This window comes from Camellia sinensis, chromosome 13 (assembly GCF_055761805.1).
Source record: "Camellia sinensis isolate YWXY chromosome 13, ASM5576180v1, whole genome shotgun sequence".
NCBI classification, from domain to species: Eukaryota; Viridiplantae; Streptophyta; class Magnoliopsida; order Ericales; family Theaceae; genus Camellia; species Camellia sinensis.
In genome coordinates this window covers 48,440,577-48,458,531 of record NC_138973.1, presented here as the reverse complement: position 1 = coordinate 48,458,531, position 17,955 = coordinate 48,440,577, and the positions used below count along the sequence as shown (strand labels likewise).

At 39.3% G+C, this 17,955-nt stretch overlaps 2 protein-coding genes across 4 annotated transcripts in view; both read right to left on the bottom strand.

Annotated features, from left to right (window-relative positions):
- Window positions 1–1,218: 1,218 nt before the first annotated feature.
- Window positions 1,219–17,955, bottom strand: part of LOC114285050 (uncharacterized) — a 30,024-nt gene continuing 13,287 nt past the window's right edge. For 2 of the 3 annotated variants that reach the window (XM_028228040.2, XM_082903828.1), the window contains exons 4-5: window positions 4,947–5,105; window positions 1,765–3,973 (exon numbers count right to left, since the gene is read on the bottom strand). In XM_028228040.2, the coding sequence (XP_028083841.2) occupies window positions 2,039–3,973; window positions 4,947–5,105 (2,094 nt within the window). In that variant the 3' untranslated portion in view covers window positions 1,765–2,038. Of the gene's footprint in view, window positions 1,610–1,764; window positions 3,974–4,946; window positions 5,106–17,955 lie in introns of those variants that run through there. The other variant, XR_014349843.1, reaches the window with a different exon arrangement.
- LOC114323892 (uncharacterized) lies at window positions 6,839–10,170 on the bottom strand. The gene has a single exon (XM_028271569.2). It carries the CDS (start codon window positions 7,910–7,912, stop codon window positions 7,193–7,195), a length of 720 nt encoding a protein of 239 aa, XP_028127370.2. The 5' UTR covers window positions 7,913–10,170; the 3' UTR covers window positions 6,839–7,192.

Here is a 17,955-nt window from a genome sequence, read left to right as displayed (position 1 = left end):
ACATAGAAAATGTTTGCCTTAAAACTCTTTTAATTTTCAATTTTAAAAATTATTTCAGTTTTCAAGTTTTAAATTTATGGTTTGGGATTTGTTTATTTAGTTATCGTTTAGTAAAAAATTTTGTAGTGGACCTTTTAAGGTTGGGACTTTTTTAGTAGTTATTTGGTATAAACTAAATAAGTACACTTATTTAGATAAATTTACTTATTTGAGTTATATTACCTCGCTATTTTTTTACACATTTTTTCATAAAAAATAAAAAAATATACTTATTTAAATCATCTTAAAAGTTCGTCTAGGTTGATTTTTTTGGTTCTTTTGATTTTTATGAGAAAAAAAATGTAATGATTATGATCTGAATATGATACTTTTTAACCTATTTTATCTTTTAGTTGCTAATTTAGTCTCAACTCACAGCCAAATGAATTTTTAATTTTTTACCAAAAAAAAATGTAAATAAATAAAAATATAAAATGACATAAGCAAATATGTACAATTATTTAGTGCATCGCCAAACAACATTTTCAGATCAATCTTGCTAATATCACAACTTCTAGTTTAATATCATTTTTCAGAATCAATCATGCTAATATCACAACTTCTAGTGTAAAATAAATGAATGAGAATTCTTACAATATTATACATAAAATGTCTTCTCTGTTTTTCACTTTTTGGAACTATAATTTTTCTTTGGCAATAACTTCAATTACAATTAAACAATAGAACGATTTACTACAGATACTAGGTTTGAACTTTTTTTGGTTGTACTAAGAAAACCTTATTTAACTATTATATTAGTAAATATAAGACCACATGATCAATACCAATACGAATCTTTAAAAAAATGCTACATATGCTAAGAGGTGATTATAATTTATTTTAATTTGAGAATTTGTACTAGACTGTTTGGTATAATTTTTGCTTATTATTATGCAAAAATAGTTTAAATAAACTGAAAAAACTGATTTTGCAAATGTTGAGAATTCACGCAAGAATGGAGATGCAGACAAGGTTCCTAGAGCACATACAATACAAGTTGCTTTGCTCATTTAAGCAATTTGGTTCTTAAGCATTGATAAAGGAGCCAAAAAAAAAATCTAACTTGGATCAAGTTTTCCCATATTCTCTCTCCTGTTCTAATTCATCCCCCTCAATGCATATGCAGTTATAAACTATAATGAATTTAGTCCAGAATTAGAGACTGCTTTCAAATCAGAATAACCTAAAAACAGAACTGAAATAAATAATATGATGGTGTATATGTACAGCGGTTCAAACTTGTACACATTTCCTACACCCAAGTCAATGTGTAAAAAAGGCAACTCAGCGTGAAACACCTGCAAAATCGGGGTCTTACCCAGAATAACCTAACAACAGAACTGAAATAAATAATATGATGGGGTATGTACAACGCTTCAAACTTGTACACATTTCCTGCACCGAAGTCAATGTGTCAAAAAGGCAACTCAGTGCGAAACACCTGCAGAATCGGGGTCTAGAAAGGTAAGATGTATGAATTTTATCACCCTTTTTGGAGAGGTAGTTTCCGTGGCTCAAAACTGCATCACCAGAGATGCGATGAAAAGTCCAGGCCAAGCCACCTTTCCAGCTAAGTCATGTATACACCCAAAAAACAAAAACAAAACAAAAAACAAAGAAAAAATAAAAGAAAACATCACTCATGGGCACAGAGCAGCAGCAGCAGTCTAATAATCAGATCCAAACAAACTCTATCAAGAAACAATGTTTAATCACCCCAAGGAATTAAAAGTTGCAAGATTACCAAAAAGATTTCATTCAGCTCAAACTATAAAATTTGATGTTAATCACTACAAAATCCTTTCTCAAAACTATAAAATTTGAATTATTATTCACTAGTTACTATCAAGAATTTCAAAACAACTCAATCACCCATTAAATACAAAAAATGGATGGGAAACATACCAATCAACAGGTTTCCAGCTCAAATTGACAAATGGCAAATACCATGTATGATTTCTCAGCAACAGATCCAGTTTAGAAGTTCGACAAAATCCACCTAACCAAAAGTGTCGATTAAATTGGATTCTTTTGGTTGGTTCAGTATTTTTTCAAACATATGGCTGGTCTTCTCGTGCTGAACCATCTCTTGCAAGACAATATCTTCAGCAACTGTGCATGAGATTTCAGGCTTATGAACTCCATCTACAGAAGAAAATACCAGCTCGGACAATCGGTCCTTCTCAGCCTGTCTTAGATACTTCTCTCCCTCCTTTGTTCCGGACATGATGAGATGGTAGATGTAAACAACTTTTTTCTGGCCAAGCCTGTATGCACGGCTTATAGCTTGCCTTTCTACGGATGGGTTCCAAACAACATCAAGCAAAACAACTCTTGAAGCACCAACCAGATTTATCCCCTCAGAACAAGCCTTCGTTGATGCAAGCAGTACTCGAACCTCACTCTCAGGATCATTAAGAAAACTAATCGAGGATTGTCGATGCTTAATGTCAAGTGCCCCATCCATATAAAGCACCTCCTTACCTTCTGTCCAATCAAAATGAGATGTCAGTTGCCGTCTTATGAAGGTCAGTGAATCAATAAATTGACTGAAAACCAAAACTTTTTCTTTCAGTGCCTCACTAAGCCGAATGAGTTCCACAAGGAATTTTGTTTTGACGCCAGCTCCGGGATCAAGCTTAAGCATTTCTAGCTTATTTGTGTCAACAGAGAGCTGTTCTTGTGCAGATAAACCACATGCAAGCAACAGAGAAGGGTGGACAGAAATCAAAGATACGAGATAATCCAATTCAAGAGGGTTTTTCCTTCCTTGAATGACTTCAATCAAGGTTTTCTGCAGAAGGGTTGGCTGTAAAACAACCAGAGAGTCTCTCAAGCCTGGAAGACTTTCTGTAAGTATTGAACCTTTGTGTACATGCACAAACGGTTTAATCATGGTTTTGAGCTCATTGAGCCTATCATTATCATCAGCATCCTTACCAATCGTACTTGTCAGAGAAGCCCATTGCCCTCTTGCTTCTGCACTGCTTTTCAGCCCTCGTTTCCTTGTAGAATCCCCTTGAGTTTCAGAAATTTTACCGTCAGTGAACTTGGGTCTAACTAAACAAAGGGTATTATACAGCTCGCTAAAGTTGTTTTGGAAAGGAGTCCCCGACAAGATGATCCGCTTTTGAGTTTCGACTCTTGAAACAGCCTTCCAGATGAGACTCTGGTCATTCCGAGGGGTGTGGCCTTCATCGAGGACTAAAAGAGTAGGAATTTCAAGTAGCATTCTCCTAACTTGCTCACCACAATTAAAATGTTTAGATTTTGCCCTTTTAGTTCCTGCATCAGCAAGAACACTATCTCCCACAAGTTTCTCAAATAATCTATAACTGATCCCGAGAATACTTCTATCCATTGTCCACGAATACAGCTTCACCATACGAATAGAGTCATGATTTTTTCTTTGGCGTCCATATTTTGTCAGTAAACTAACAGCATTCGGGTTTTCCCGCCCAGAAAACTCCAGCGTGTTCAAATTGTGAAAGGGTATGTCAACTTTCCACTTCCGGAACTCTTCTTCCCAGGTAAGGAGCATGCTACAGGGAGCAATAATGACTGGCCTGCACGTTCCACATAATTTCATGTATGTCTGGAGAAATACTATGGTGAGACGGGTTTTACCAGTACCGGGGGCGTGAGATATGATGCATCCACTTCCACCACCAAAAGCCTTTTCCTTCAACTCCTTAAGGTAAATGTCTCCGGCTATGTTTTTCCAAATAAATTCAAAACCTTCACGTTGATGTGGATACATGCTACGTTTAACACCAGGAATGATGTCCCACACTGTGCCTTCTTCCTCACGAATGTATTGTTTGGAACCAGATTGGTATGCAAAAGCCGAGTCCTGGAACTGAAGCTCATCAAGACTGAAATGGTCTGTTTTGCAGAAGTCTTTCCTGTAGAATCCCCACAAGGGATGCTTACCCTGCATGCAAAACCAAGTTAGCATAGAACCAGATAATTAAATGAAGCAAAGCTTACAAAAAAAATTGCTATAGGGATTAAAAAATGATGAACTCAATTTCTTTGTTTTTTTTCTAAACGAGATGGAGTTACAAGGATGCATATTTCAACATTTAATTAATGAATAGGAAAATTATACTAAAGATGCACCAAGGAGGTGCAACCCATATATAAACAAATCCTATCCATTTATACATCAAAACATATTCAAAGGCCTCAACAAAACCTATAAATTGGTTCAAGGATGGATTGATCACCCCCGAAAACCAACTACACAAAAAAGACAATAATCTACTCTTTAATCTAAAATAGGCTCTTCTTTCACATACAAATTTCTTCAATTCTGTCCGCCAAGAACCCAGACTTCTCCTCCTCCTCCCAACCCAAGCTCCTCTCTGAGAACAAAGAAGCTAGCCAACACTCCAAGGGAATACCCACTCAACACCAAGCAAGAATAGTGGTAGATTTTGCATCTTTCAACATGGCATCTGACCCTGACGAAGATTGCACTATTAAGCCAAAGTCTCAGCTTAATTCGTGCACTAGAATGATTATATGATCGTGCACTAGAATGATTATATGAAGGGATGATAGTATATCAAGTTCAAGTAGGAACAAAACAACTAGAACAACGTAACAAAAATCAAACAACAAATTGTTGGAATTTGGGCCAAAACTCAGCAAGAATTGCTACAAGGCTCATGCAGTAGGATCAGATCTTAACTGGTGCGTGAAGACTGCAACTCAACTACCACCTAACTAAATTGACAATCATACATCCCTGAGTCTAGTGCTAGTTCCATTAAACTAGCCATGTTTTGAAGATGACTGGAAAATTTTTATGCACTCATTGCAGATAAAAAAAACTATTAACGAGCAACCAATACAGTGCTAGCAACGAGAAAGTTTAGAAAGACAACGGTTAGATGACTTACAACAGATGGTAAAATGTGCTTAATCTCCAATGCCACAAAAGGACAAAATTTGCATCTTAGTCCAATTTGTTCATCAAGAACCAGCTGATGGTTCCCTTGACGACAACAGGTAGCTGGATTAGTTTCAGTCTCCAGAGTGATACCAGCCTCATTGCAAACCTACCAATCATTGATGGAAAGAAATTAAAACTCAATAAAATAAATGTAAGAATTTATGTAATTTATGTATTATTGATTTATTGATAGATATTGATTCTGTTACAATTGATTGATTATATAGATGTAGGTTAGGTGGTGGTAGGTGAGGAGTAGGTGAGTGTAGTAGGTGAGTGTGTGGTAGGTGATGGTAAGTGTGTGGTAGGTGATGATAAATTCTAACAGCCCCCCGCAAACTCAAGGAGGATAGAAACTAACCAACTTGAGTTTGAAGAGAGGAACAAAACAAGAAAATACATAAAAATAAACAAGAAAATACATAAAAATAAAAGAGGATAGGAGACACTGTATGGTCGTGTCAGACCATTGTAGAAGACAGTTTATGGGGTCATGTCGGACCGTTGTAGAAGACAGTTTACGGGGTCATGTCGGACCGTTATAGCAGACAGTTTACGGGGTCATGTCGGACCGTTGTAGCAGACACTGTTGTGACAGTTGTTGTGACAGTTTACGGAGTCTTGCTGGACCCTTGTAGAAACTAACCGGAATCAATGTCGGGACAGTTTACAGAGTCTTGTCGGACCCTTGTAGAAACTAACCGGAATCTATGTCGGGACAGTTTACAGAGTCTTGTCGGACCCATGAAGGAGCTAACCGGAATCAATGTCGGGACAGTTTACAGAGTCTTGTCGGACCCTTGAAGGAGCTAACCGGAATCAATGTCGGGACAGTTTACAGAGTCTTGTCGGACCCCTTAAAAAGTCGCACCCTCAAAAGGTGCGCCCAATTTTTCAAAAGGCGTGCCATCAAAAGGCGTGCCCAATCTATCAAAAGGCGTGCCGGACATGATGGCGAGGCACGTGGGCGCCTTGGCTTGCGCGCCCGGTTGTCGGCTGGTGGCAAGAGGCGCGCGATGCGCGTGGCTGCCTCGGCTATAAGACGGAGGCTGAGGCTGAGGCAAAAAAACCTGCGAGAGATATTCTGAGAGAGATTTCTGAGAGAGATTCTGTAACACTCTGTTTTCTGAGAGATATTTCTGAGAGAGATACTGTGTAACACTCTGTTGCCTAGAAAATGGCTTCATCGTCTTCCCGCGGGCTGCTCACCCTCTTTCCCGACCTCAATGAGTCAACGAGAGAGAGAACTGGTGCGGTGGCACTGGAAACTCATCCAAGCGCCCCGGAGTTTGCTCCGTTGAACTTTCCGATGCGGTCGGTAGAGCAAAGAATGGCAGTGCAGTCGGATGTGGAGGCCAATCAGTATACTCTGAAGGCATGTGTGGAAAGCATGACGGCGGTCACAAACTTGTCGAACCGGCTGCAGAGTAGGACAAATGAGGTGCAGCATGTAAACTCCCAGCTGGCTCTGCTCCAATGCATGTATAAGGATGCGCGAGCAGAGATAAGCGTGCTAAGGGCAGAAAACAAGGAGCTGAAGCGGAAGGCCACCGTGATGTTCCGATTTGGAGGTCCGCCAGATGCTGCAGTGAAGGAGTATGGGGGAGTGAACGTGCTCGGTGGACGAGGAAGCACGGAGACCGGACTGGCACGGGACACCCAAGATAAAAGTAAGAAGAAGAGACCTGCAGTAGAATAGAGAAGGGAAAAGAAAAATCCCACTGTGGGTGTGGTTGTGTTGTTGTTTTTTTTTTTTTTTTTTTGTGGTGTAAAATGGTGATCGGGGTGAGGCCCGATATGAATAAAATGAGTTTGGTTTATGATTTGTTTGTTTTTTTGTTTTTTTGTTTTTTTTATATTTTTTATTTATATTTTTATTTTTATTTTATGTTTAAATAGATAGTGATAAAATAAATGAAATTATAAAATTAATGGGAAACAGGTTGGCAGAAGAAAAGTGTAAAAGAGATGATGGGAAAGAGTAAAAGAAATGGGGGAGAAATGATGAAAGAGGAGGTGCATGTGCGTGGTCAGTGTCTGCCACATTTTTATTAAAGTACTATTTCGACAAGCATATTTTGATGAAAGAGAGTGAGTCTGTTTGTGCCGTGAGTGAGTGTGGATGTATCAGTGTGATGATTAAAAAAAAAAACTGTTGGTGTTAGAAATCCCGTGGGTGTGTGTGAGTGTGGGTCACAAGAAAAAGAGGGATAGAGAGAGGTTGATGCCGAGAGGTCCACAGAGAGAAGTTGATTTTCTTGAGTGGTGTTTGGGTCTCCACTTTTCTTGAGTGATGCTACTCAGCACATTCTGAAGCTCATCAGCAGAGATGGAACCATTCTTATCAATATCAAACACAGAAAACGCCTCTTTCAGATTCTCCAAAACCTCATTGGAATCGATGTCCTTGGTGTTGAGCTCGATGAACTCGTCCAAATCGATGACTCCATCGCCATCAGAATCGACCTCTCGGATCATGGTCTGGAGTTCGTCATCGGTGGCGGAGTAGCCGAGGCTGGAGAGGATGGATCCGAGCTCGGAGGAGGAGATCTTGCCGTCACCATTGACGTCGAATTTGTTGAAGACTTGCTTGAGTTCTTCCTCGATGTGGGCGCGAGAGTTGAGGGAAGAAGAGCGAGAGATGGCATGGGGTTGTTGTCCATTGTGGAGGACAAACATCAGATCGAGGATTGCGACGGCCCTGAGCTTGGAGTCGTCCAAATCGCACTTGGTGGAAACGTCGACGCCGCGGACAACATCGAGAAGCTTGTGGCATCCTTCAGGTATGAAGACAGCGACGGAGAGAGAGAGGCCGGTCTGAAGCACCCAGAGTCCCTGAAGGCAGAGGGAAACCCCAAGGGCGAGGTCGGCGACAAAGAGCCTGGGGTGGCAGGATGAGGGTGTGTTGCTCATCGGAGATGTACTAGTGCTAGTGGATAAACGCAACCAGTAGAGCTGTCTTTGAGTGAAATGGAGAAGAAGATGATGGTGGGATGAAAAGGTTGGCGGCGGTGACGGCGATGCACCAGCGACGGCGAATCACGACGGTGATGGTTGGTGGTACAGGAGGGAAGGCAGCATCGCTGGAGGAGCGACGTGATGAGGACAGTGTACAGTGGCGGAGCTTTGTTGGAGAAAAAAACAAGCTGGGTTTTGCCCCAGAAAAGAGAGTTGCCGAGAGAGAGAGCAGCGGAGTGAAGGTATGGGTAGAGGTCCGGCGGGCGGCCAAGGCGAGGCTGCCGCCCGCCGGTGAAACAGAATTATTAGCTTCTCAACCTTGCTCTGATACCATGTAAGAATTTATGTAATTTATGTATTATTGATTTATTGATAGATATTGATTCTGTTACAATTGATTGATTATATAGATGTAGGTTAGGTGGTGGTAGGTGAGGAGTAGGTGAGTGTAGTAGGTGAGTGTGTGGTAGGTGATGGTAAGTGTGTGGTAGGTGATGGTAAATTCTAACAATAAAGTTCAAAGATACAAAAACCAATCAACAAACATGTATAATAAAAAATGAATGGCAAGCAAGAATTTGTAAAAAATAACAAAATAGACCATAAGATTATGTAGGATACAGTACGATGGTCTAAATATGTGCAGAAGTAAACCAAAAATGGAGGTGTTGAGGAAGTGCAACTTCAAGATGGTCATATGTTTATAAAAAGGAAGGGTGTAAAAGTAAACGAACAAGCAGAAAATTATATTCATAGTTCATCAAAAGAAACAAATATTTACAACCGTAACCAATATTAACATTTTAGTAATGGCTATTATGACAAAAGATACAGAGAAAAAATTCTTCACACTAATTCTTGGGCAGGTCACCCTAACTGCCATTTAGAAAATAAAGAAAATTAATGGCAGTTTAGGAAAACCACCAGTAACTGACAGCAGATTCACACAACAGCTGCGAGAACTATTCTTTACCTGCAATTTAAGCAAGAGCAGTTATACAACCAACAGGAAAAACTATTTTTCTGGTATTGAGGGTAGAAAATCATAATTTGAAAAGTTGACCATGCAAATTAAATATAATAGGTCATGAAATAAAGATGAAAACTCAGACTATTTATGAAAATGCTAGGAAGTACCTTGAAAGTAAAGCAAAAAGACATTAAGTAGAAGAAATAAAATGGAAAATATTTGAAAAGTATATTTCCTCTAAAATTAAACCAAGGGTAATAAAATGTAAAAATTGAACATGGCTTGAATCTACTAGTTCTAGTGAGGAAAGTTCCAGAAAATCTGAGGCAGGTAGCACACAAACTCCATGGTGCATGTAAATTAACTTGAGCACATATAAATTGCCTTCACCAGAAAAGTCCATGCATATTGATTGCTAAAATATAACACGTGCCAAATAAAATGACTGCTAAGTGTATTGTTTATAATGTCAAACAAAATGACCCATCTAACAATAATGTGGACCCTAATTCACCAAAAGTGAAAAAAATATATTAGGAATTATACAAACATGTTATTGCTCTTTTGAGCATCAACACCTAATAAAGTAAAATCTCATCAATAATTAGATTGCAAAATACATGTTTTTTCAATTCACTTATAAACAAATTAAGGGAGCCATAAATGTCCAAAATGGGATCAAATTATGTTAAAACACATGTTAGCATCAAGAAAAACTTGGCAACCCAATCACCAAAAAATGTACAAGTGCATGACCGGAATCAAAATGATGACAACCCGACTGATATTTCCATGTATTTGTTAAGTTCCAACCAGATCTCACTATTAGAAGAGGAATTCCTTGTATTTTATTAACAAATGGGGACAGTAGTTGGTTAGATGCAATGTCCCCAAAAATGAGAGAATGGTTTGATGTTAATGTAACCACTGTCATGATTAATGAAAAATTTTATTAATTTTATTTATGAAACCACTCAAAGTTTTATTTACTTACTATATTTCCCTTATCATCCACTATTACATCTTGAGTCACATCACTATTTTTTATACTGATGATTACATTTCGTAAAACATTAGAAAATTCTGCTGCATCCATAACAACTGATCCTCTACGATCAACTTCCTCTTTGCTAACACCAACCTCTGAAATCGACGGACCAGGATCAACATCACTAATGTCATCACCACCTCTGCGTATATCAATCTCTGACAAACTCAGACGACCTCTGCGTTCATGAATAACTGAACCACTTTCCCCAAAATCTCCTAACAACAAATCTCTTCGCCTCTCTGGTAAACCAACAGACTTAGTCCGTGTCAGAATCGGAATGGCCTTCGTTGGAGGACAATGCCAGACATCAACATTATCATTAGTATATTTTTTAGATAACACAACAATAGAGGGGCCCTCATTTGCGAATCTTCTGGCATGTCACTCGTAGAATACTTCAGTTACCCCTTCATTTTACAATACGTAACCCCCCCTTAATATTGGAATTTTCAAGTCGATACTTCACCATCCATGGCACCTGTTTGTCGTTAATTGAACAATAACCATTCCCATAATAGACTAACTCGCATTGACAATCTACTGGGAAAATAAACCATGCCTGCAAACTGTCATTACCGTCTAACCTCCGATCATAAACATTTACTCTGACCAACCCACTAGCATTGGGTGCGCAAAGGGGGGAATATTTTATCAATATTTTATCAATATTTTATCAACCTTAATACTTTTTTGTTTGTATCTTAACCTCAATTGAGAAAATAAATTAGACAACGCAAGTTCAATACAACTGAAATCACTTGCCGAAACACCTTCAACAACCCCAATTTTTATATCGTCCACCTCCATTAACCTGAACATTAAAAATAAAAATACATCAAATTACAATTCTAAACAGTTTTAAAATACATTTGACTCCTTAAAGTAATTTTGCATTCCTTTCCACTAACAGTAGCAGCCACTAAATATATGGCATCCTTTTGAATGCTTCTAACATTTCCCAACAGCGTATCTTTGTAGTCCATCCAAACATCAACTGGGAAAAACCGGTCTACAACTTCTATCCCGTGACGAACGTACTCTTTGTCCTTGCCACCAACGAGCTTGAATCTCATTTTCTTTAGCATCCGAAAACGGTCGGACTGGTCAGGATCAACAATCCAGGTCTCAGGATTACCCTCGCCAACTCTAATAAATATCTTGTCAGGTGTAGGGACGGAATCTGACTGACTATTATCACTGATGACAAAAAACAACACGTGGTGGACCACAGCTTCATCCTTAGCATCATGTCCCAATTGAACATTACCAATGAATTTGATACCCTTAACCACAATCTTGTCTGATTGACGGTCAGATCTCTTATTACCCAACTCAATACCATTAAGTAATCTCGCCACGCCTTTATTATCAAACTTAACGTCCCTTAATTGTTCATCGTATAGCTGTAATTTCCTTACTGCCCTCTTAGTCTTCTTAATAAATTGGGGAATATTCTGAACGTACCGTTTGCGAACATACTGGGTCTTAAAAGGTGCAAGACTACGGTAACTACACCTATATCCACTGGCCGCCGGTGTCCTTGACCTCCGGTACGCAAGAGGGGTCCGGTAATGGCTGCTTCTTATTCCTTCTATTTTTTATAAATAACTCAAATTCTTTTATACGAACACTTCTACAGGATCTGTTACCTCTGCTAACCCTTCTGTTCAGACACCTTAGCTTTGATATTTTTGCCCTCTGCTCTTCGTACACCGGAACAAACTTCACCGGAGCTCTCCGCCGGCTCTCTTCCCACAGTCCTAGTTGCCACGTCAAAAAGCGATCTACACACATTTGAGTGAACTGCCCGTAATTCTCGGGATACTCTTCTAAGGAGTACAGCATTGTATACCAAATAAATCGACAAAAATAGCAGAAAGAAAAGGAGGGACGAAACAAGGTACTAGAAAATCACCTTAGTGTAATAACTCTCCAACTGCAAAAGCATATCTCTCTTATCTCTCTCCACCGACAAATATCTGAGGCTGCACCCAGATATATAGACAGCTGTAAATATGGAGATTCGGAATTTAAAATTTGAATTCCCGCCCATTACTGTTCATTCACGCAAAATTCTGTGCACCTTTGCTTTATATCCAAGCAAAACCACCACGATCGTGACACGTGGGTGGACAAGAGATGGCCACGTCTACTCACACCAAGCCCCGGCTACTCACACCAAATAGTGATTACTATTTGGTGTGAGTATGGATTTAATCTCCGCCTTACACGTCACCATCCGTACGTCCATCAACAGATGAAATTGCCTAACGGGTACAATTTCAACAGGGGGGCGCTAGTAATATTATATGTAGCGCCCCCCCCAGCTGGTGTGACCTCCCCCTATATAAAGCCTCGACAAACAACATTCACACCTGTGTAAGTTAAGTGTTAATCACTAAATAAGCTAAATAATGCCTCACCAAGCCTCTTTCCATTTTTATGCCAAGAATGTTTTCCTCACCTACCCACAATGCCCATGCCCAAAAGAACAACTCTTAGAACTCCTCCAATCTCTCCTCCAACTAGCCTGTCAGCTATACTACATACTTGTCGCAAGGGAGCTCCATGAAGATGGAAACCCTCACCTTCATGCCATGGTTCAATGCACGAAGAAGATCCAAACCTCCAACCCGAGATTTTTCGATCTCACTGGAACCAATGGGAGGATCTACCATCCAAATATAGAAAAACTCCACTCACCAACAGCAAGTCGACAGTATATACAGAAAGGGGACGAGTTCGTCGAATGGGGAGAATTTTCATCTAAGGGGAAAAGTCCAATGAAAAACAGAGACGAACTCTGGAGGGGAATACTTGGCAAAGGAGAAACGGAGGAACACTGTAAAGAAAGATGTCCCACCGATTACGTCACAAAATACCCCCAATTAAAAACATTTTCCAGGGATCATTACAAAAGAGAGAGGCCCCCATATACTAGCCCTTTTAATTCATTTCCTTTCTTAAATGAAGAAGTAAAAAAATGGGGGCAGAAAATAATATTTTGTTTGTAAGTCGAAAACATCAGTCGGGTGTGTCTGCGTGTATGTGTGCAAAAGAGAGAGGCCCCCATGTGTATGTGTGTCTGCGTGTATGTGTGCAAATTTTGGAAGTGGAATCAAAATGTCTTTGATGTGCCTTTTCATTTCAAGCAGTTAGCATGAAATAAATTCAAATTAATAAAGAAAAAATCCTTGGTTGGAGATATTGGAAATGTCCCTATTCTTTTGCAGTATAGTATGTATAGCGAAGGAAATTTATCATTCTACTAATTTGGCTTCCTTTCGTAAACTTCTTAAAAAGCAACAACAATGTAAGATGACTTTTCAGAAGGGTGGAAAGAAGGCTAAGTACTTGGAAGAGTTTTTACCCATCCAAAAAGGGAAGGCAAGTTGTATTTGGAGAACTAAAAAATTAGTGTCTGCAACACTAGGGGGATTGTTCGATAAAACTAAAAATTAATTAAGTACTAACAAATTTAGTAATAAATCAGTGGTGTTGAAATATTTTAGTAACAAGAGCATTACCCAATGATGGTCCCATCAGTTGACTGTTTCTTGATGAAAAAAAGAGAGAAGGAAAAGAAAACAAAAGATAAGGAGTGTTGGGCAGGACAAGGGTGGAAAACAGACCTAACCTTTGCACCAAGTACGAAGCGCATTAAAATTACAATTTAAAGTAAACCTCAACTAAGCATATTATTCAGCATCAATAAGAATTAAGGTTTAAGACAATTTTATATGTATTTTCACATGTAAGTGATCGTCAATTGTGCATTACCAATCTTCCAAGAAGATTCACCAAAAAGTTTAAATTAACACTCAATTGAATTACCAAACAACCCTTTATTTTATGTCCCTTTCTTAAAACCTAAAATCAATTGCAAAGAAATATAAAAAGCTCCCAAAAAAAATTAAAAAAAATGTTGTCTGTGTGTGGTTTTAGATTAGGGATATGGAGGTCAAATTTAAACTAGCCGATAGGGAACTAGTGCAAAGAAAATAGAGTGACATTTGATTTAACGGCTCACACTGTTTTGCAGTGAAAAAGCTATAAAGGTTAGTTTCCAAAAAGACGAAGGATTTCATGGAAGAAGGCATTGATTGGAAGTGTAGGTTGTGGCTGGTTGTCAATGGAATATGGAAAAAATTCAATGCTAGATGGAACATGATCATAAAATAAAATAAACAAGGAAAATTTTCCACAAGAACTTTTAGTTTTAAAGTAAATCCATTTGGGGAACGTCTAGTGCAGAAGTCACTAAATGGGTAAGTCACCAATCCCTAAAACAAACTATGTCATGTACTTTATCTGTTGGGTTACGAGCAGGCATTTTACCAGAGGTTTTTAATCTACCTTTGTGTGATTCCTATTAAAGCATATTCTTGAAGGTGGGAGCATAGCGGACGGTTTAAAGCAGATTCCCCATGATCACCAAGATACCATGATCCACTAAGAATTGTAAACAAGTAACTAAGATGGAGATTTAAATGGAGATTTTTTTTCTCATAAAGGTAATTAAGATGTTCAATATAGGAATTTGCTCCATTCTTTGGATAACAACAATGATCTTAACATAAAGATGGATAAAGAAGTATGAACTAATATAGAGCACATCATATGAAGCATGAATAAGCCACCATACCAACTCTTAAAGTATGACACTAATGCCACAAGGACAAGAAAAATATAGCTTCATATTACTTCACACATAAATATAATATCACACACATATTTAGTTATATAGCTTCCTTTTGAGTGCCTAGATTGCTCACTTTTAGCATCTCTAGTCCACCTCAGTCATCTTCATCTGCGTCTGCTCTCACCTCTCCTCATTCAGGTTTGCTTAGGTCCTCTTCAAGTATTCCTTCCTCTGTCTGGCTTTTTCATTCTGGTGCCTCTCATCAAATAACTCCTCACATTTTCTTACTCCAAAACCGTATCCCCCCTCCCCCTTCCTATTCCTATCAATACTGCTAATGGGTCTGGTAGGTCATTTGTCTGTTGACCACTTGCAGTCTTTAGCTCAGTCAGGATTGTTAGGTAAAGTTTCTTCTAGTCAAATTAATGAGTGTCGAGGATGTAAACTTCCTAAAATGATAGCTTTACCTTTTAATAACAATACTTCTATTTTTGCTTCTCCTTTTTCTCTTGTACATACTGATGTCAGGAAACCTTCTCCTGTTCTCACTAAAAGGGGTTATACGTATTAGGTGTCCTTTGTTGATGATTGTACCTGTTATACCTGGGTTTATCTTATGGCTCATAAATCTAACTTCTACCAGATATATTGTACCTTTCAGTTTATGATCACTACACAGTTTGGGGCCACCATTAAAATACTTTGGTTTGACTTGGGTGGGGAATACTTTAAAATTGAATTCTGTGAGTATTTGGCCAAATTGGGCACCATTCACCAAACCTCTTGTACTAATACCCCTGCCCAAAATGGTTGTGCTAAGGGTAAACACCGCCATCTCCTTGAGATAGCTTGATCTCTTCTTCTCTCTGCCTTTGTGCCGGTACCATTCTGGGATGAGGCAGTTCTTACTGTTGCTTTCCTCCTTAATCGCATGCCGACTCCCTTACTCTCTAGTCGATCCCCTTATGAGGCTCTGTATTCCCAACCTCCCAATTATTCCCTCCTGCGTGTCTTTGGGTCTGCTTGTTTTGTCCTCCTTCCTCGTAAAGATAGGACCAAACTCAGTGTCCGGTCTGTCTTGTGTCTTTTTAGGTTACAGTCTTACTCAGAAAGGCTACTGCTATTACGATCCTGTCTCTCGTCGCCTTTATGTCTCCCATCAGCTTTATGTCTCCCGTCATGTTGCCTTTCTCGAACGTCCGTCTTACTTTCAACTTCCCCCTCACTGCTCCAGTTTCCAAAGAGGATTTGGTTCATATTAACCCATTTCCTTCTGAGGTCTCGTCTGATGAATACATCTCCACTATTCCTCCTGAGCTTGTTCCATCTTTTCCTTCTGCTTCACCCCTAACTGTTTCTCCTCCTTCGGCTTCTTCTCCTCCTCTTTTAATAGTTTATTCTCCTCGCAAGGCTCCTCCTCCACTAGTTGTCTCTGCCGCTGTTGCTGCTGCTGCTGTTGCTGCTGCTGCTGCTCCTCCTGCTTCTGCCGACACCAATCGTACTGAACACCGATATCCTACTCGAGCGCGTCATCTTCCAAACAGGTTGGGTTGGTCTAATATATGTTTTTCTGCTTCCTATCGTACTTTTTTGTCTACTATTCACTCTTTTTCAAAACCTCAATCTTACAAGGAGGCATGTTAGGATCCTCATTGGGTTCAAGCTATGGAGGATGAGTTGTCTGCTCTACAGAAAATTAGTATTTGGGAGTTGGTTCATTTGCCTGCTGGTAAGAACTTGGTTGGTTGCAAATAGGTCTACAAAGTCAAGACTCATTCTGATGGATCTCTTGAGCGCTACAAAGCTCGTCTGGTTGCCAAAGGTTTCTCTCAGGAATATTGTATTGATTATGAGGAGACATTTGCTCATGTTGCCAAGATGACTATTGTCTGTACTTTGATCTCTGTCACTGCTATTTGTTCTTGGCCTCTTTATCAGATGGATGTTAAGAATGCTTTTCTTAATGGCCATCTCACTGAGGAGCTTTACATGCGTCCTCCCCCTGACCTTCATCATTCCTCTGGCTAGGTTTGTCGTCTTCGGCATGCTCTTTATGGTCTAAAGCAGTCTCCTCGTGCTTGGTATGATCGCTTTCAGACTGCTGCTACCGAGCTTGGGTTTCATCCTTCTGCTTCTGACTCTGCTTTATTTCTGAGACATACATCGGCTAGTTTTGTTGCTCTCTTACTCTATGTGGATGATATGATCATCACTGGCTCTGACTTTTCTGCTATCTCTAAGATCAAGCAGCATCTCTTCTGTTCCTTCGAAATGAAAGATCTGAATCCATTACGGTATTTTCTTGATATTAAGGTTGCTTCTTCTCTAAAGGGCTATTTTCTATCTCAGGCTAAGTATGCTAATGAAGTCATTCACCGTGCTGGTCTTATTGATACTAAGGTTTCTGATATACCTATTGAGCTTAATGTGAAGCTTAACTCAATTAATGGTGTCCCTCTGAATGATCCCACTTTATATCACGAGCTTGTAGGTTATTTAGTTTATCTGACTGTCACTCGCCCTGATCTTGCTTATGTTGTTCATGTAGTTAGTCAGTTCGTTTCTACTCCCCGCTCTACCCATTAAGCTGCTTTGGTTCGCATTCTTCGCTATCTCAGGGGTACCATCTTTCAGGGCTTATTGTTGTCGTCTACTTCCTCTTTGGACTTGGTGACCTATGCTGACTCTGATTAGGCTGATGATGTTACTGATCGCAAGTCTTCGTCTGGTTTCTGTATGTTTCTTAGTGATTCCTTAATCTCATAGAAAAGCAAGAAACAATCAGCCGTTGCTCACTCTATTGCTGAAACTAAGTATCGTGTTATGGTTCATACCACTGTTGAGATTGTTTAACTTCGTTGTCTCTTGTCTGATTTGGGTGTCTCTTAGTCTTCTCTGACCTCTCTCTATTGTGACAACCGCAGTGCTGTTCAGATTGCCCACAATACTATCTTCCATGGGCAGACGAAAAACATTAAGATTGATTATAATTTTGTTCGCCAGCATCTGCAGCTTGCCTCTATCTCGCTTCCTCTCTTCGGCTTTGCAACTTGCGAACTTCTTCACCAAGACTCATACTACCGCTCGATTTTAGTTTCTTCTTAGCAAACCCTCAGTGTTTTCTGCTAAAACACCTTGAGTTTGAGCGGGGGTGTGAGAACATATTGTGAATCTTACAAATTAGGCATGATTGTGGTTGTACATATTAGAGTCATTAGAGGTGTGATTGTATTAGACTCCTATTAGAAACATGATTGTATTTTCCTTTCTAGTTTAGGAGTTCTATATAATCTAAGGTCTTATTGTAATCAAACATATAACTGAATATACAGAAA

Bases quoted from the DNA above. Each gene is read 5' to 3' on its own strand.
- LOC114323892 (XM_028271569.2), bottom strand. From the start codon at position 7,912: ATGAGCAACACACCCTCATCCTGCCACCCCAGGCTCTTTGTCGCCGAC.